At 36.1% G+C, this 21,053-nt stretch overlaps 2 protein-coding genes and 1 pseudogene across 2 annotated transcripts; 1 reads left to right on the top strand and 2 right to left on the bottom strand.

Moving 5' to 3' along the window:
• Positions 1 to 4,614: 4,614 nt before the first annotated feature.
• On the bottom strand, positions 4,615 to 5,580 carry LOC113177025 (olfactory receptor 4F15-like). The gene has a single exon (XM_026381562.2). It carries the CDS (start codon positions 5,578 to 5,580, stop codon positions 4,615 to 4,617), a length of 966 nt encoding a protein of 321 aa, XP_026237347.2.
• Positions 5,581 to 12,310: 6,730 nt separating this feature from the next.
• On the bottom strand, positions 12,311 to 13,249 carry LOC113177026 (olfactory receptor 4F21-like). Its single transcript, XM_026381565.2, has one exon. The coding sequence runs from the start codon at positions 13,247 to 13,249 to the stop codon at positions 12,311 to 12,313; it is 939 nt and encodes a 312-aa protein (XP_026237350.1).
• A 133-nt stretch (positions 13,250 to 13,382) lies between these two features.
• Positions 13,383 to 14,781, top strand: LOC113177017 (vacuolar protein sorting-associated protein 4A pseudogene; annotated as a pseudogene).
• The last annotated feature ends 6,272 nt before the right edge of the window (positions 14,782 to 21,053 follow it).

Below are 21,053 nucleotides of genomic sequence, written 5' to 3' on the forward strand. Positions count from 1 at the left end.
CCTTTTCATATGCCCACTGGCCATTTTTAGTCAATCTTTAAAAAAATATATTTATTGGGTTCTTTCACTCACTTTTTTTTGTTGTTCTTTTGGCCATATATTTATTTTGATTTACAGTTTGTGTTCAATGTAAATCAATTCCGTAACATGAGAAGTTAGTATGAATCAAATTATAAATACAGGGCTGGGGTTGTGGCTCAGTGGCTGAGTGCTTGCCTCACAACATGTGAGGTTCTGGGTTTGATCCTCAACACCATATAAAAATAAAGCAAATAACAAAATAAAGATATTTATTAAACACGCAAACACAATATACAATCCAAATAGATGTACAGCACACACAATGGATGTACACACACAATAGCTTTAGATCTGTTTGATCTGATTGTTCCCTTGTAGGTTTCTAAAGATGAGAAAAAATGATTTGGGTTATCAAGTCCACAGTGGGCTATATACAAAACATTTCAGGGAGTGTCTATTTTTTAAAACGTTTATGTGTACCAAGGCAGTTGTAAAAGATTTAGAGTATCAACACTGCTTTTAAGCTTAGGATCAGGTTCTAACTATTAAAAATATTAACTGATAACAAAAAGTGTTCCATTATTTTTTTCTTGTTTTTGTGCCTTTAATACTTTGCACTTGATTTCAGGATCATTCATTTATCCTTTTTATATTCATTTTTTGTTAAATCTAGCCCATTATTCTGATCCATAGTTTGTTTGTTTAAGTATTTACAGAAAAACTATAATAAAAGTTTTGTGAGTTTAATATGCAAGCTAGCTTCCAGTCTTCTCTTCCCAAATGCTGATTTATAAATTTGGCTTCTTCACATCTTTTCCTCACTTTTATATAGGATTACTTGGGATTTTTGCTATTGAGTTGTACAAGTTCCTTATATGTTTTAGATATTAACCCCTTATCAGATATATGTTTAAAAGTTAGAAATATCAACATTCTTCATCAACTAAACTCCTTATGTTTTCAAAAGTCAAAACAGAAGTTCAGAGGTGCAAGCATATGTTAATATTAAAGACTTATAATAATGGAAACACAAACATGGAGTGAAAGCAGATTAGAGTAAGAATGTTCAAATTAGTAAGTAGAAAGAAGAATTTGTCAAAAAATTTTTAAAGAATCATTAATGACAGAAATTGTAAAAACAAATGGAATTTCAATAAACAAAAAGATGTACAAGAAGGAAAAAACAGAGTAAGGAAACAACATACAAAATTGGAGAAAATATTTGTAAATTTTGCATTTGAAAAGAGGTTAATATTCAGGATATATGTAGAACTCAAACAACTAAATAGAAAAAAAAACTAAATAATCTGAATTTAAAATGGGCAAAGTACTTAAATAGACATTTCTCAAAATAAGACATACAAACAGCCAACAATTAGGAAAAACGCTAAAGCAACTATTCATCAGGGAAACAAAATATCAAAACTAGAGTGAGATACCACTTCACCCCAATTAGAATGACTATTATCAAAAAGACTAAAAAATAATGCTGACATGGTTCTGTAAAAATGAAAATTTTCACATGCTATTGTTGGAAACACAACTTGATATAGCCATTATGGAAAACAGTATAAAGTTTCCTCAAAAAAATAAAAAAATAAAAATAAAACTACCATATGATCCAGCAATTCTACTACTGGATATTATCCAAATAATATAAAATCACTATGTTGAAAAGATATCTGGCCTCCCAAGTTTACTGCAGCACTATTCACAAGAGAGAAGATAAAGAATCAACTTTTGTTTCCATCGGTGGATAAATGGATAAAGAAATTTAGTATACATGCACAATGGAATAGTATTTGTCCATTAGTACAGTAGGATCATTATAGATAACAATAGTGTAGTGCATATTTCAAAATATCTAGAATATTTTTGGAATGTTTTAACCACAAAAAAAGATAGACATTTGAGGTAATATATATGTTAACTACAATGCTTTAATCATAACATCAAATTTAATGATAATGTATATAATTATCAAAACATCACATTCTATCCCATAAATATGAACAATTATTATATGTCAACTAAGAACAATATCAAACTTAAAGAAATCACTCAAACAAAAAAAATGTAGATGACAAAAATAAATGTAAAGATATCCCATGTTCATGAATTGGAAAAATTAATACTCAAAATGTGCATACTACCCAAAGTAATATAGAGATTCCATGCCATCCCTATCAAAATTCCAATGACATTTTTCACATGAAATCCATATGTACGACAAAAGACTTTAAATAGCGAAAGCAGTGTTGAGAAAAAAGAACAAAGTTGAATGCATCATACTTCCTAACATCAAAATCTACTATACATCTATAGCAATTAACATATTATTGGCATAAAAACCAAACTCATAGGGCAAAGAGAACAGAATAGAAAGCCCAGAAATAATGCCATATATTTGGGATCAATTGATTATTGACAAAGTTGTCAAGAACAAACAATGTAGAAAGGACATTTTCTTTTGTAAATGGTGTTAGGACAACCAGATAGCCATAAGCAGAAAATGAAATCAGACTCTCATATTGTATACAACAAATAAACTCAAAATTCATTAAAGATTTAAATGTAAGGCACAAAACTTTAAAACTATTAGAAGAAAACATAGGAAAAAATCTCCATGACATTGACCTGGGCAATGATTTTCTTATATGAACCCAAAATCACAGGCAGCAAAACAAAAATAAGGTAGTAAAAGCCATTTATATTCTTCCCACTGGAGAAATGTTACTATTAACATTTTAGTTTATATCCATACATTGAATTAAAATCAGAACAATTTTAAATCTTTTATTCCTATCTTTTTCTCTTATCAAGCTATCTTTAGCAACTCTCCATGTTATTAAATATTATTCTACAATAGCTATATTGTATGCACATAATTCTACAGTGTGCCCATAAAATAATTTATTCAGTATTATTTTACCATGAACAAGGTATTGACATAAATATAGGGGGAAAGGGGTATATAGACAAATTGGCCCTAGAATAAATGTAACCTTGAGCTCACCAGCATGGATATTAAACCAATTTTATGGGGGAAAAAATCACATAATGACTAGGATTCTAGGCTCTGGAACCAGACTGCCTGGGTTCAAATACAAATTTATCACTTACTAATCTTTGACAAGTTATTTGGCCTTTCTGTGCTTCCGATCTATGAATCTATAAAATGAGGATGATGACAGTATTTATCTCAAAGACTGTGGTGAAAATTAAATGAGTTTACAGATGAAATTAAAAGCAATACTGATGTTTGATATATGCTCTGTAAATATTAACCTTATTATTCTTACCAATGAACTAAAGAAGAAAGGAAATTTAAATCTTCAATTCTACAGGTGACACAAAACAATGAAAGTGTATGCCAGAATGAAATAAAAGCCAAGATCATGGAGATATATCACATGTGTGTGTGAGACAGAAAGAGTATAAAGTAGAAGATAAAGTTAATGTATGATACATAAATTAGAAGATAAAATTAACTTTAATTCCAGGTTGATGGACTCCAAGCAAATAATTACAGCCCAGGGAAGGAAGACAAACTAATTTTTAAGTTGATAAAACCTTTTCAAAAACCACTGAATTCATCATCATCATAAAACTGTGAGTTCTATTGTGACATTTAAAGACTTTAATTTCAGAGAGATTAAGTTAGTTAAAACAAGTTTATTTGATATTATAATGACCCAAAACTCTGTATTTTAACTGCTAATTTTGTATGATAAAACACTGCCTTTCATTTTAGACTCTTGCTGAGATCAAGACTGTGATATTTGGGAGAGTGAATAAACCTACATACTGGCCACAATCTACTTCAGGAGTTGATAGACCATAACCTTTGGGTTGAATCTGGTCTGATGCTGTTTTTCTGAAAAGTTTTATTGGACTTCAGCCATTAATTTTAAGTTGTGTGTGTTTATTTCCACATTACAACAACAAAATTGATTGAGTCAAACAGGTTATGTACACCACAAAGTCAAAACTACTAACAATCTAATACTTTGCAGAGCATTTGCCAACACCTGATCTATTGGAGTAAGGATAAAATAGACCACACTCTTCAATATATAGAACAAAGGGTGGAAGCAGGATTTGTGGATTAGAATGTGTAAGTCATCACAAATCCTAAAGGTGACAGATAGAGTTTGCTCATAACTAAAAGACAATAGAGCAGAACAGTGAAAAGGAGATGTAAGATACGAGATAATAAAGGGCTGGTGTTAAAAGTATACCAATTATATGGCAGGACAATAGAAAACAGTATTTCATATTCCTGAGAAACAAACTCATTTATACCACTAATATATGTGAAAGCTATTATTGGCACAGTTCTTTAGGGATTAATATAATATTTGATATATAATATATAATATAATATTTTATTTATATGCTGTATATAAAACCCATCTTTTTCTTCAAGAGGAATGGCACCCATACTTCCATGGGAATAAAATAGACCCAATAGATAGTTGATGAATGCTTGTGAACACTCCAATGATGCCTAGAATAAAGACTCTTCTTCAAGAAGATTGCGTATTATAAATTTTCAACAGTCACTTGGAAATTTTGTTTCAATCAAGCCATTTAAGTGGTTTTTCTAACACCCAGGAGCAGACTGAACACTCTCCTCATTGCTACCTTCATCTCTCTGTTCCTGAATGTATAGATGACTGGATTTAGAAATGGAGTCAAAACTGCATCAAATATGGCTAGAAATTTGTCTAGAGGTGTTGAAGGAGAGGGGCACACATAGAAAAATATCAGTGGACCAAAGAATAAAACCACCACCGTAATATGAGCTGATAGAGTGGAAAGAGCCTTGGATGAACCTCCTGAGGAATGTTTCTGAAGAGTAGCCAGGAGGAAGATGTAAGAGAGGATGAGCAGGAAGAACGCCCCCAAGGAAATGAACCCACTGTTAGCAGTGACCATGGACTTCAGTTTATGGGTGTCTGTGCAGGCGAGTTTGATGAGCCGAGGTATGTCACAGTAAAAGCTGTCCAGTACATTGGGGCCACAGAAGGGCAAGTTAACAACAAAAGCCAACTGGGTTGATGAGTGAATAAGACCAGTGGTCCAGGCACCCACTAAAATAAAAATGCACATTCGTGGACTCATGATGGTCAGGTAGTGCAGAGGCTTGCATATGGCCACATATCTGTCAAAGGCCATGGCTATGAGCAGCACCATCTCAGTGCCCCCAACAGCATGATTAAAGAAGATCTGAGCTATACAGCCCCCAAAGGAGATGACTTTCTGCTTTCTGAAGAGATCACAGATCATCTTGGGTGCCACAATAGAGCAAAATATCAGATCAATGACAGAAAGGTTGGCCAGCAAAAAATACATAGGGGAATGCAAGTAAGGGTCAGAGGTCACAGTGACAACTATGAGGAGGTTTCCTGTCAAACTGGACATATAGAAGAGACAGGAAAAGCAAAAAAGAAAAATCTGTATCTCCCAGGAATTGGAGAGTCCCAGGAACACAAATTCAGACACTACAGAGTGGTTTGGTCTATTCACAGGCTCATGTGGTAGATTTACTTTCATGTTTCCTAAAGGAAAAAATGAGAAAATTCAAATTATTAGTATTATATTATTTTCCTCTATAGAAAAGTGTATAAATTATTGGAGCCAAATATTACCTGAGCATTTCACAAAAATCTAATATTCTGTTGACCACTAAATGGTGTTGTTACATATGTCAGTAAATGTGCTTCATCAGGGCTTGCTAACACCAGGAATTTGAGCAGTCTAGTGGACTGGTACACACGTGGCATCTGATAAAACCACATAGAGCACTGACATTAACTCGCTGTGATGGTATGATCAATGCTAACCATTCTCTCCCTGAAGGAGTAATAGCCAATTTTGTATTCCAGAAAGACAAAAACTATTACATGACAGAGATTTGTAGAATTCTATGACTGATTTTGTTGCTCAAACCAGAAATTATATTTCTCTAATTTATACTTTTGAATGTCGCTCGTGCTTTAATACTCAAATTGAAAGGCAACTCCTCTGTCACACCTTCCTCATGACCCTCTTATGCACCCAAACATACTTACCTTAGTTGTTGGTCATATATCCATTCTTCCCATATGATTATAAACTGATCAATAATAAAATCATCCCTTCAAGTTTTTATTTCCATAGTTTCCCATATAATGTCTTGCAAATACTAAGTGATCAAAAAGATATTTTGAGTTCACAAATGATTGGAATGAAATAGATTCTATTAATGTATAAAAATTAATGTATTAAACTGAATTTAAAAAGCATGAAGGTGTTTGGGGAAAGAGCACTTTAGGCAGAGACAACCAATAGAAAGAGCAAAAGCCCTGAGATGGGAGCTCACATGCCAAGTTCAAAGAACTATAAAGAGATTAAAGAGGCTGGGCCAGATTATGTGAGGAAGGAGTGTGGATAGGGTTGAGAAGCCAGGGGAACACAGACCATGTAGGTCATTATAGGTCTTCACATGGGCTTTTGTTATTACTTTGAAAAATTACCCAACAACTGGATTTTGAACAAAGAAACAAAAAAAGTCTACCTCACATTAAGGGATTAGTCTGACTGCTACATTGTGAATACACTTCAAAGTCTCAAAGATAGCAACAGGAAGATAGGCTAAAAACACATTTTTTTATCTTGAGCAAGCAATGATACAAGAGATGATGTTACTCAGATTGTAGTGGCAGAGGTAGTGACAGTGAAAAGTAGATCCTGGATATATTGAGATGATACATAGGGAACTGGCCTTTTGGAGACAATGAAACACTGCATTTCACTGGAGAATTTTCACCTGAAAATAAACAAAAATCCCCAATCCTACAAGAAAATATGCCTAGTACTGATAAATGCACATTCAGTTACAAATTTAATGAGGACTCTAGAATAAGGAGATGTTTGAAGCTTTAAGAAGGAGCCTAGTGTTGTGGCTCAGTGGTAGACCACTGAACATGCACAAGGCCTGGCTTCCACCCCAGCACCTCACCCTCCATAAAAGGGGGGAGGCTGAGGCAAACACACTTTGCTTTCCTGGACTATTATTTTCTTACCTTCTCTCTTCTTAACTAAAGGCCATTGAAGTTACAAACTATAATTATTTAATATTTGTTCTCTAAGTATCATCCCTTGTTTTATAAATTTACATGGATTTGGTCAGCTTCCCAGAGGAGATTCTTATGCATTTTAAAGCTCATATTTATAGAATATGGAGAAAATGAATACCCTACCAGGAATGAAATGTATGAAAAAAAAACTTCCAATCTGGTTCATATCAGAGGCATATCCAAAATATTTCAGCCATACTACTTGAAAACTCAACATCTCTCTTTTTTGGCGATTCCTATGCTTTTTATAATTCTGATAGTCCAAATCTTTTTCCTTGCTCCCAGCTGGACTTTCTGGTTCTTTGTTTTAAACCTGTGTCCACTTGCTTCATTAACTGTCAAAATAAAAATATTATCAGGGATTCTCTCAATAAATCTTTACTGTACTTGAATTAAGTAACCAATTCAGCTACCCTTCTTTTCACTTTGCCTCTTAAGTCTAATTTCCATGTCCCTGAATATATTATTTTTCCTGAAGTTCATTTACATTTACTTTGCATCGGGGTGACCAAAATTAGTCGGAAGAATAAAAACATCTAAGTTCCCAACAAACAAAGGTCATAGAAGAATGATTATCCCCCCAATAATACCATTATAACAATTTTTTATGTCACAGTTGAAAATGATCCTGAGGATCTGTAAATAGGCATTCAGGAAAGGCAGGTGGGGTGGGGTAGGGTGGGGTGTCTGAAAAAAGACATCTTACCAGTCAATCCTTCTCTAAATTCTGTGTGTATCATTTGGTTTTAGTTCCAGTAAAGGTACTAAACTGTAGTGAACTTCTCCCTTTTCAACTTTTCTGAAAAGACAGAAATAAAACAAAGCAAGTAGTCCTAACTTTGAACTTCTGTAGGTTACTAATTTCCCTTCATTCTTGTTGAAATGGTTAAATAAGTAAATTCTTTACTAAAGCATTTCTGGAACTCCCAAACGCCCTGTTTATGCTGAAGATGTCACATTTGCTGACCTCAAGTTTCCCTATAGCCTTGATATCACCCTTGAAACCAAAACACATTTTTAGTACAGGTTAAAAGTCAAAGTCAGTTATTTACTTTTTCCACAATATGTACTCCCTAGTATGATCTGTTCCTTCTTCCTGACATTATTACTTACCTGACCATAACCAAAAGTTATTTGACATCTGCAAACGGAGATTCTACCACTAGGCTATTTTTCTGTAACTGAATTTAATATATCAAGTCCATTTTTTTTCTGTTGTTATCTTCACTTTCTGTCTTTGCGTCTACCTGTTCCCAGACCATAGCATCTTCAGGTAATCAGGCTCCCTGAGCAGCTGAGTTTTTGGACTGTGTGACTGCTATTATATAAAAAACTAAAATAATCAAAAAGATGAGTAATTACTAGCATTGGAGAATAACCAAGTACTTCTGCAGAAACTGAATTTTCCAGGTTTTCTCATGTTGTCAGGGGAATTGTCCCTGAAACCCAATTGGTTTAGGAAGAATAACCAGAAGAAAAACTTTGTAATGAGTCACTGGAGAGGAAACAAAACTGAAACTGGATATTTTAAAGTATCACCTTGCGGGAACAGCAGTGCATGCCTGTAATCCTAGCAAATCTGGAGGCTGAGGCAAGAGGATCACAAATTTGAGGCTAGCCTTAGCAATTTAGTGAGACCCAGTCTCAAAAAATGGCTGGGAATGTAGATCAGTGGTAAAGTGCCCCCTGGGTTCAATCCCCAGTACTGCAAAAAAGAAAAAGAAAAAATTATTACTTTTGGCAATTATATCTTCCAATTCTGACTTGCTTGTTTATTGCTTAAAATTAGGCAAATTATGAAATATGAACACAGCTAGTCAAATTCATGTAGATTTCACCCTAAACTTCAGCATCAATGTACAATCTCCAAAATAACAACCATATCCAATTTTTAAAAAGTCCACTAGATTGCAACTCTCTTAAAAGCTAGGGCTAGACATGGAGTTTATTTATTCAGCTCATTCCTCGACCCATATGTAAGTCCCTGCCCAAAGAGCTTGAAGCCCCACAAGCAAAGCACCTTAACCCATTCTGGGTAATAGTTCCACTGAAGACATCATCCATGCAGTGGGTAGAAACACAGAAGCAAGAACCCTTAAATCTACCTGTGAGGAAGTGGGCAGACCTCCCAGGGGAAGTAACACCTAAGTGGAAACATGAGGGTTGGAGATGGGAATGAGGGTGGAAGGATGAATTCCAAGAACAGTAACCGCTTGCAGAATGAAGTATGGCAAGTTCAGCAAGTCAGAGAAACTAAGTGGTTTAGAATTAACAGGACAGTAAGTACAGGTGGAGAGTGGTAGGAGAGTTTTTACAAAATAACACACCTGATCCAGACTATTTGAATCAAACTCCCTGAAGGTGGGCTAAGACTCTCAATATTTTTTGAAAGTACCTCAGGTAATCCTCATGAACAATTCTCATTGAAAGCTGCTGTTCTGCTCTACACTTCTCTTTGCAGTTCCATTCTATATCTTTTGAACTGTACCAACCTTATCACATTGAAACTGTTTCTCTCTACCCTGCAGAGTGGAAGAGTCTCAAGGGCAGCAATATTGCCTTATTCATTCATATTCTCCCCCCCCTCTTTCCACTGCCTTGTGCATTTTCTACCATATGTTAGGCACTCTATAAATATTTGTTCAGTTGAGCAAAACTAAAATATGAAGAATAAAATTAATCCAAAGCGGAATTTTAAAATAAAATCATAACAAATGATTAATACAGAAACAAATCACGATAGAATGGTCTAAAATTATAAATTTTAAAGAGAATACACTATAAAAATAAGGTTGAAAAATAAGCAAATAACTGAATTCTTAACACTGCCTATGTTGAAACTGCTTCCTAAGAAAGACTTTCCATGACAGCACAGCAGGAAGAACCCCTGATCCCCTTCGTGTCTCTCCAAAGCCACTCATGTCTATGGCCCACAAACCCCTTTCAAAAAGCCTAGGAAAACAATGAGAAAATGCTTTGTGATGCATGTCTGTGTTCTGGCAGCTCAGAAGTTCATGCCTCTTTACCCCAGAGCAGCCTAAAACACAATAAATTCAAACATTATAAGCAAGTTTCATTTTAGCTGGAAAAAAAGATAATATACTTGATATATTAGAGTTAAGAAAATCCTAACTTTAATATTAACTAATGATACTTTGAAAACTCAAAATCCAGTTTAAAGTATCACAGAATGACTTGAGAGCAGCAAAGATCACTACTTTTTGTTTTTAAATCATTTTAATTGCATCGGGAGTATAAGAGCTTAATCTCATTTTTAAAATTAGAACATTATACAAAATACATGTATGAAGATGTGAATTTGGTGTCAACATACCATATATACAAACAGAGATATGATAAATTGTGGTATAAAGGTGTATTAAGAATTGTAATGCAAAAAAAAATAATTAGAACATCGAAAATAAAACCAAAGACCCTTTGACAATGACCCCTAATCCAAGTCCCCTTCCTTTGTCCCTGGGAATAACAACAGATGGTCACATTATTCCAGACCTTTCTTAGCTTTACATTTATGTGTACTTAACATTGTAGACACAGAGGACTCTAGTTTCTTCTTACTGTTTTATAGATACTGCCAGGAATTAATCAAGGCCCAGTTGTGCCAGGGCAAGGGGGGAAGTAGAGTGCCCTGAGATTGCATGTGAGACATAAGGCTTCACTGGAGAAGTGCCTACAGGGAAGGCCCAGTAGTGACAGGTGAACGAGTAGCACCTCTGTCCATGGCTGTGCTTTGCCAAGCAGTGGTGGCTGGCTGAATGAGTGACACATATCTTTTGAACAGTACCCTCAGTTCTACTCCAGTCACCACTGAGAGCGGATCTATATGTTAGGCTGCAGGAGCAGTGACATCATCAGCATTAGCTTGCTTGGTTTGCTTGTATGCCCAGCATCCCAAGGGGACATATTGTGATGTACATGCAAATAATAATAAGCAACTTCCACAGATAAAATTAGTGTGCCCAAGTCTGAGTGTGCATGAAAGAAAGCCATTCCTTCAACATAATATGCATCTAGACATTCCAGCCCAGGTTTGATCTCAATGTTTCCTTAACTTGGCTAGATTTTTGAGAACAGAAAAAGGGTATTCAGGGACATCTTGTTTATTCTCCAACTTTTCTTTAAGTGTGATACAACACCCAAATGACAAACTGAAGAGAACTTATTGAAGGAATTATATACAGGAGTTTGGACAGAGTTATTAGAGCCAATAAGAGATGGAAAAGGAATACAGAGCTAGCAAAGGAAAAGAGCTCTTAGTATCCATAGGGTAACAGGGCTATGGGTAGGAAGGGGTTCTACAAACACAAGTAAGCTACAACTGCAGAAAAGGGTGTCCCCATAGGATCCATACATAGGAGAATAACAGCTGGCTTCTGTAGCTTATTGTAGGCCTTTACTGAATCCAAAGAAACTGCTCATAATCCCAAAGTGTTGATCCCCAAATAGTATTGTTACTGAAACTTAGCAGACTATTCCACTAGTCTATGAAGTCAGTTGCTTTTAAGTGATGGGGCATGTGGGTAGATAATTAAGTTCCATGTGTTGTGACCTCATTATTATATTTCATTTCCTACATAATGTACCCCCTGATCAGACACAATATGCATATCATTTGATAGTTCACACAGCTTTTGCTCTTCTACCCCAAAACATTTATTTAATAGACTCTTCTATGTGTGCTTTCAAGATTCTGACCTCCTTTCACAGACTGGCAGAGTCCCAAAATGGCAAAGAGTATTTGCAAGTGATAAGAGAGAGAAAGAAGACCCAGTTCAATATCCCTTATCCCCCAGTGGAGTGCTACCAGAAATTTCTGTATGAAGGAGAGATTCTTCCTTTAAAAAAAGATCATTTATATTATAATATTATTATTAAATAGTAATAAATATTATTCCTTTGGAATTGAGGTTCAGGATTATTATAATCTTTGATTTATAAATAATTTACATACAATTCCTTCTCTGTTTTCCTAAGTGATTTTTCTCCATTATAACTAGAAGACAGAGTGGTTTCAATATCATTATAGATAATCAAATCAGAATAGGCAAAGAAAGACTTTTCTCTGAGTTTTAACATAAAAAATGAACTCACTTTGTTGAACAAAAACACTTTGTTGTTGCACAGTGTTCACAATGCAAAATCACTTAAGAGATCTTCCCATAACTCACTAGCTGTCTGCATACTTTCCTCATTGCCACCTTCATTTCTTGATTTCTTAGTGTGTAGATGACAGGATTCAGAAAAGGTGTGACAAGTGCATCAAATATAGCCAGGAACTTATCCAGGTGTGTGGAGGAAAATGGCTGTACATAGATGAATATCAAAGGACCAAAGAACAAGACCACCACAGTGATGTGAGCTGACAGTGTGGACAGAGCCTTGGAGGAGCCAGCAGAAGAGTGCTTCTGAACAGTGAGAATGATTACAACATAGGAAATGATCAGTATGAAGAAGGAGCCCACAGAGATGAAACCACTGTTGGCTGTGACCATGAGTTCCAGTCGATAGGTGTCTGTGCAGGCAAGTCTAATGAACTGAGGAAGGTCACAGTAAAAGCTGTCCAACACATAAGGACCACAGAAGGGCAACTTTACTACAAAAGCCAATTGAACCAGTGAGTGCGTGAGGCCAACCACCCAGGCAGCCACTAAAAAGAAGATGCACATTCTTGGTCTCATGATGGTCAGGTAGTGCAGAGGCTTACATATGGCCACATATCTGTCATAGGCCATGGCTATGAGGAGCACCACCTCCACACCACCAATGAGATGGATGAAGAAGATCTGGGTGATGCAGCCTCTAAAGGAGATGACTTTGCGCTTCCTGAAAAGGTCATAAATCATCTTTGGGGAAGTGACAGAAGAAACACCCAAGTCAATTAAGGAGAGATTAGCTAACAGAAAGTACATGGGAGAGTGTAAGTGAGGCTCAGAAGCCACTGTGAACACAATGATGGAGTTTCCCGTCATGCTTGCCGCATAAAACACAGAGGAGAAAACAAAGAGGAGTAGTTGGATACCCCAGGAGTTGGTGAGTCCCAGGAACACAAACTCCGACACCACAGAGTGATTTGCTCCATCCATTGGCTTTGTTGGAGGTGCTGCCTGAAGGAGAATAACAGAAGAAAATGCAAATTATGACAACTCTATTAATAGACCAGGAGGAGAGAGGTCAAAATCATGAACTTTTACTTTAACATTAAACTCAATCTGAAAGATGCAACTCGTTGGCCCTCAGACTAGGCCCCTGCAAAGAAACCGTCCTCCTCACACCCAGTATGCCCTGCCAGGCTCCCTGCGCCAGAACCCAGCACCTTGGTTACAGGGGTCTGACCAAGGTTGCAAGCAGAGCTTCGGAGTGTGAGGCAGACCCAGGAGAAAGCCATTGATATGGTGACAAAAGCCACAAAAGAGAATAAAGCCAACTATACCAGGAGGCACTCCAGCTCTACCAATATGCTGCAGAGGCTTCTTCCACACTATTAAGTCTGAGGCACACAGGGACCAGGCCAATAAGAGCTTTGAGCCAAGTGTGTGCAGTTGCCTAAACAGAGATACAGCAAGAAGCCAGTTAAAGAAATCAGAGTGAGGGCAAGGGCAGTGACAGTGACAGTGACAGTGAAGGGAATAATCCAAAGAAAAAGAAACTGCAAGAACAACTGAGGGCTGCTGTTGAGATGCAGAAGCCCAACATAGGATGCAATGATATTGGTGGGCTGGAGGGGGCCAAGGAGGCTCTCAAAGAAGCTGTCATTTTGCCAATTAAATTCCCACACTCGTTCATAGGCAGCTGTACCCTTGGTGGGCAATACTGCTCTTTAGACCCCCTGGCACGGGGAAATCCTATGTGGCCAAGGCTTTGGCAACAGAGGCCAACAATTCTACCTTCTCTGTGTCCTCTTCAGATTTGATTTCTAAGTGTTTGGGGGAGAGTGAGAAGCTAGTTGAGAATCTGTCTGAGCTGGCCAGCCAGCACAAGCCCCATTGTCTTCATCCATAAGGTGGATTCGCTCTGTGGGTCCCAGAATGATAATGAGAGCAAGATCACCCAAAGGACCAAAAGAGAGTTCTTGATCCAGGTGCAGGGGGTGGTGAATAACAATAATGGGACTCTGGTTCTTGGTGTCACAAATATCTCTGGGGTGTTGGATTCTGGTATTAGCAGGAGGTTTGAAACGTGTGTTTATATCATACTGCCAGAAGAAGCTGCCCAGGCCCAAATGCTCCAATTGCATCTGGGGAAAGCACTCCCCACAACCTCACAGATACAAACATCCACAAGCTGGCCCGGAAGACAGAATGCTACTCAGGTGCATCACCATCATTCTGAGGGGCTCCTTTATGCAGCCTGTCAGAAAAATGCAGTCAGCAGCACACCTTAAAAAGGTCTGTGACCCTTCCCACACCAACCCTAGCATTGTGATTGATGACCTCCTGACTCCATGCTCTCCAGGGGACCCAGGGGCCATAGAGATGACTTGGATGGATGTCCCTGGTGAAAAACTCTTCGAGCCTGTGGTTTGCATGTTGGACACTGGTCTTTGGCCACCACCCAGCTCACAGTGAATGCAGATGACCTCCTGAAAGTGAAGAGATTCTCAGAGGACTTTGGATAGGAGAGTTAAAAGCTTCTTCATCATGGGTGAAGGTGCAGGTGTGAGGTTGATTGGGGCCCATCTACAGTACTCCCTACACTGGTGGCCAGACAGGGTTCCAAGGCTCGTCTTAAAGTCACTACAGTGTCTCCTCTGCCATCTGGCTGCCAGCCAGGGAACAGGAAGAAAAGGGCTTCCACAGCTGCAAATGCTCCACTGTGGTCTGGTACACCATGGGTACGGGTTCTTCCTACTTCTCTCTTCTGGATGCTGACCAATTCCATTCCCTGACCTGCCAGGTTTTTATTTTTTAATTTTGTTCCCCTAAATTAATGCTTCTTTGATTTGTCTTGTTTATAAAGATAAAATCCCCTGGAAGTGTCAAGGAATGGGAGTAGCCCCCACCCACTGTTCCTTTAATGCCCAAGTTTGGTTCCTTGAAAACAGACTGATGAAGAGTAAGAAAGCCATCCCGTGTTCCTAGGATTACATCCAGAGCCCTGTGCCTTCTTGCAAGAGGAGGAGATGGTTTCTGTGAGCACAAAGCTGTTTTTATCAGAAGAGAAGACAGGCATATCTTCAATGCTGCCATCCCCCGCACCCCCAAGTGTAAGAACACTGAACCCAGTCAATGCCTTGGGTTCCTGTCCTAGAAATGGTCTAATAAATCCTTTTCCTTTCTTGAAATAAAAAAAAACACCTAAAGGCCAAAAAGTATATGAATAAATATTAAACATCAATAATTATCCGAAAAGTATAACACAATAATGAAAGAAATGAATAAGAAAAAAAATTGAAAATAGAACTATTACATAATCCACAATATCATTTGTAGATAAATACATAAATGAAATGACATCAATATATCCCAAAATATCTTCCCATATTCATTGCAGCATTATTAACAATATCCAATATATGGAAACTACTTAACTGTCCATTGACAGTTGAGTGGACCTCACACACACGCACACACATACACACACACAATGTGACAATATGAATGAATCTAGAGGTTAGTGTGCCAAGTGAAATTAAAGAGACATAGAAAGGAAAATACTGAAAGGTCTCATTTATATGTGGAAAATAAGTCATGGGTGGGTGAGGAGAGGGAATGGGAAGATATTTATCAAAAGGTAAATATTCAGTTAGGATGGTTAATTTCTGAAGATTTATTGTGTAGTATGGTGACTATGGTTAATAATAATAATGTATTGTGTCCTTGAAAATCCCTAAGAAAGTAGATCTTGAATGTTCTCACCACAAGTAAGTATATGAGGTGATAAATGTGTTAATTAGTTTGAATTAATAAGTTCACTGCATATGTATATCAAAACATCACACTGTACACCATAAATATACATAACATTTTTCATTTGGGGTTTTCAAGAATGCAGGGGAAAGGCACACTAATACATTGCTGGTGGGACAGAAAATTGGTGCACCACTCTGGAAAGCAGTATGGAGATTCCTCAAAAAAAACAGCTACAATACTTCTGGTATATATCCAAAGGAGTAAAATCAGCATACTACAGTGATGCAGCCACATCAATGTTTAAAGCACTCAATTCACAACAGCTAAGCTATGAAGCCAACCTAGGAGCCCTTCAACAGATGAATAGATAAAGGAAATGTGGCATACATCCACAATGGAGTATTACTCAGCCATTAAGTAGAGTACCTTTACACCATTTGCCAGTAAATGAATGGATCCTGCTAAGTGAAATAAGCCAGTCCTAAAATGTTTTTGCTGATATGCGGAAAGTAATCCACAATAAGGGTAAAGAGGGGAAGAATAGATATTATTCAGTAGATTAGACAAAGGGGAAGGGAGGTAAAAGGAAAGGCAGTGGAATGAATCCCAAATAATTTTCCTACGTACCTATATGAATACACCATAATGAATTCCACCATTGTGTACAAACACACGAGAAGGGAGTCCTAATTAGAATAAGAAATATTCTATGCTTGTACAGTTATATAAAAATGAATTCTACTTTCATGTATAATTAAAAACACCAAAAAAGTGAAAATTTAAAAATTGTCATTTTTTATATCTTAATGAAACTAGAAGGGGGAAAATCATTATTGTGCCTATAGATTTTTAAATTGTGACCAAACAGACAAATTGGTGGTTGTCATACAGAGTTCCATGCAGTATTGTCTCTGAATTTAGTATCTTTCTGCTTTCTCCCAGAGTGGTTGCAGTGATGTTCCTCATGAGACAGAGGAAGCTGTGAGTCAAGCCAAATTCTTTTAATTTTTTCTTCAAAACACATAGCCTTATTCAGTCACATGAGACTACTCACCTTTTCTCAGCTAGTGTTCCCACCAAAACCACAAGATTATCCTGACAAATAAGCGCTTCCTTCCTACTACCTGCCTCTGGAAAACACTATCTTCAAAGTTTATTAAACATTTACCATAGCTAGAAGGTCTTGTGTTTTATATTATTAGTATTTGTTTTACATCCTTTTAAGTTAGTGAACTGCTTACAAGACTAGCTCACCAGTAAACTTCTTTTTTTTTTAAAGAGAGAGAGTGAGGAGAGAGAGAGAGAGAGAGAGAGAGAGAGAGAGAGAGAGAGAATTTTAACATTTTATTTCTTAGTTTTCGGCAGACACAACATATTTGTTGGTATGTGGTGCTGAGGATCGAACCCGGGCTGCGTGCATGCTAGACGAGCGCGCTACCTCTTGAGCCACATCCCCAGCCCCACCAGTAAACTTCTTAAAGGGTTAATGACCTATACATGTTTAGATTCTCTGAAGTCATGAAAAAGTGGTTCACAGGAAGGTGCAGGTCCATGAACTGTCCATTACCAGTTTGCACCACCCTAGCTATAGAGATGGTGAATAAATGTTTAGAAGCTTCATTTGATTACAGTGAAGAACAAATATCTGATTTTGCATTCTTCTAAAGTATCAGCCTATGAAGCACTGGGGGAAAAAAATCTAAGATAATGTGAGAGTCATTGCCTGGGTGTACTTAGCACAGGATCTGAAAACTTCACCCTATGAAGAGCGCTGTGATGTAGCAGACAGCATTTTTTTAAACCTCTATGAAAGTACTTACCACATTATATTGTAATTTTGATTTTATTTAGAGAAATAACATAACATAGTAGATAGAATATTGACTTTGGATTCTGAAAAACAAGATTTATTTCATGGTTCAACCACTGACAAGTTAATATTAGGCAGGGTATTAAACTTTTGAGCCTCAGTTTATCTATCTATTGAACAAATTTAAAATATTGACATTTTGTTGTAGGGATGAATTAATTAAAGATCAGACTCATACATTCAGTATATAGGTATTCCATATGTAGTTTCCAGTAGATATTAACATTACTTTCTTTTCTTTCACTTGCCCTTATAGTGCTTCATGCATGGAATAAATGAATAAATAAAAAAGAAATGATTGTTAAGCAGATAGCATTAAAATACCATATCTAAATATTAACTGTCTCATTCTCTCACAATGTGATCCTGCAATCTGTACATGTGGAAAAATGAGAATTCATACCCCATTTGAATCAAATGTATGATATGTCAAGTTCATCGTATTGTCTTGAGCAACTAATAAAAAATGAAAAAAAAGATTATAACATTTATTCTTTCAGTAACCAACAGTAAACTTTTAAATGTAAATTAATTTTCTCTTAAAGAACATTGTATTTCTTTTGAGTTCTGACTACAAATGTAATCTATTGTTAAATTCTCCTACTTAACTAGATTACAATCCCCACAAAGTTAAAGACTGCATCTGTCTTCTCTACAATGTTTCCCAAAACTTAGAATCACAGGTACACAATAGGGACAAGTAAATATTTGTTGAAAGATAGAAAAAGATGTATTTGGTTTCTTTGAAAACACAAGAAAATGTATCTAATTATATAATTAAAGAAGATAGGCAACAAGACCATGCAGAGTTCTGAAGTGACAGAGAAAAACAGAAAATAAAGCATTATAAAAATGAGCAAGAATTACAGAAAAATTTAAAAAAGATTAAAAAGAAAATTCAAGAAGGACATTGAAAATTGGAAATTACATGTATAATTCTGAAGACAAGAAAGAAAAAGCTCACTTTAAGTCAGTTTCTAAGATATGATCTATGCTGCTTTTTGGATATATTCTTCAGAAATTGTATGATTATAAACAAATTGCAGTTCTATATCTCCAGGTTTCTCTTACGTACTATGGTTCTTAGAAGAGTTTCTTCATCAGCTGTAAATTTACTTATCTTTGGATCTCTGATCCCATTAACTAGGTAAGAACCAAGATTTTTTTAAAGGGCATTTAAAACAAAATGAAATATAACTATGGAATTTGAATGTGCCAAATGAATGAGACTATATCCATCCAAATATCAGGGAATATAAAAACTCACAAAGTTAGAGTCATAACAGTTTGAAAGTCACTTGACACAGAGTCAGGATCCAAATTTCAATACAGAGAAAAAGTCATGCAAAGGTTTCTAGATGGAGACCCAAGAACATAGCATTTATTCACAAAGAAATCATTAATAGAGGGGGAAACACCTGAAGAAAAGGAGTTACAATTATCTTCTCTTATGGATTGGTTATACTTTGAAATAATTTTTCTGAAATATATTAATTGCATTCACTTTTAACTAATTATATATCTGTGATGCAAAGGACAAGACCTCTTTACCCTGTTCTATAATTAATCTCTTTCCCTGAACTATTTAGCATTTTTGGTAATCCTCCAAAACAGATTTCTAGACATTTAATCTGTATAGATAAAGGGAAAAATGAGTAATATGGTTTTAAATATAGAATTATCAAGTTAAAGGGGACCTAAAGACATCTCTCAGATTTAAATAAGGTGTTTCATTCATGTATATTTCCTCCACCATCTAGAAATATTGCAAGTTCATTGTTTTCCTCAGTTCAAACATCTATATTTTTCCTCTTCAAATTGCCACAAAATCATCTTTAAACCCAAGTAAAATCTACTCCCTTTGATTTAGGAATACCTCTACTTTTGTTTATTAATGTGGAAAATGTTCCTAATTCTTTATCCTTTCCAAATGAGTGTTTATATACATGAATAAACAAAGTCACCCTATAGCTTTCAGTTTGCAAGAAAACAAACAATACCTTTTAGTCTTTGATTTTCTTTCTCACTTACTCACAAAACCAGAAAAATTCCCATCTGTCAATACTCTTTAAACTTTTCCATCTTCTTATAGTTCAGAGATAAAATTGATAGAAAAGCCAGGCGCCATGGCACACTCCTGTAATCTCAGCACCTCGAGGGGCTGAGGCAGGAGGATCATGAGTTCAGTGCCAAACTCAGCAATTTAGCAAGGCCCTAAACAACTGAGCAAGACCCTGAATGTAAATAGAAATATTAGAAACGCCTGAGGATGTGGCTCAGTGATTAAGCATCCCTGTGTTCAATCCCCAGAACAAAAAAAAAAAAAGATACAAAAACTAATTCTAAACCACAAAAGCAACCAAGAAAAATTAGCCTGTTAGTTTTAAGTTTTGTTTTGAAATTTTCGACATCACATTTCAAAATTACATGGCATTGGAAAATATTTTTTCAGCTTTGGGTCTTTTTCTCCATGTCAAATTTTATATCTGTTTGGGTGTCTCTGAGACTCTTTTCCATAGGGCAAACTTGAAAAGTACCTAGTAAATTTACTTCTAGTTGCAAAAGATAATCAGCTTATTCCCATCTCTCTTGAAAAATCAATGTAAAGAAAAATATTACCTTTGTTTTTGGTTGGTGGGGGGGCTTTGTTGTTGTTTGTTTCGGTTTTCATTTGTCATCATGTGCCATTTTTTGCCTATTTATCAAGTAGTACAGGATGAGATCATTGAGGTAATCATGACTTATAACAGAATTAATTGCAACCTATGTAGAATCTAAAATATTGAAAAATATTTTAAAAACTTTCTAACATTTCCTAATATCTTTCACATTTGCCTAGGTACAATGTGGTTAAGTTTTAGCTCAGTATCAGTTAGCCTTTTCCAATATGTCCATGAATTTTTTCACAACTGTTCTCCTGTGCTATTCAGTTTGTTTCCTGGAAAAGACTTCACTTTAGGCTAGACTCACACCCTTTAGGATCTGACTGAGTTCACAGCAATTCCTACAACAGAATCATGTCTCAAAGTAAAGCTACACTTCCCATTGTTAAATTTGTTTCCATACATCCAATTTACCTGTATAAAAAGAACAGCATCTTCTGGGACTCAAATTTTCCTCTGCTGTCTAACATAAAGGGCTATATAATACCCTGCCATTGGAAGATAA

Source organism: Urocitellus parryii, chromosome 6 (genome assembly GCF_045843805.1).
Source record: "Urocitellus parryii isolate mUroPar1 chromosome 6, mUroPar1.hap1, whole genome shotgun sequence".
NCBI classification, from domain to species: Eukaryota; Metazoa; Chordata; class Mammalia; order Rodentia; family Sciuridae; genus Urocitellus; species Urocitellus parryii.

What these genes read in the sequence shown, in the direction of transcription:
- LOC113177025 (XM_026381562.2), bottom strand. Translation starts at nt 5,580, where the DNA reads ATGAAAGTAAATCTACCACATGAGCCTGTGAATAGACCAAACCACTCT.
- LOC113177026 (XM_026381565.2), bottom strand. Translation starts at nt 13,249, where the DNA reads ATGGATGGAGCAAATCACTCTGTGGTGTCGGAGTTTGTGTTCCTGGGA.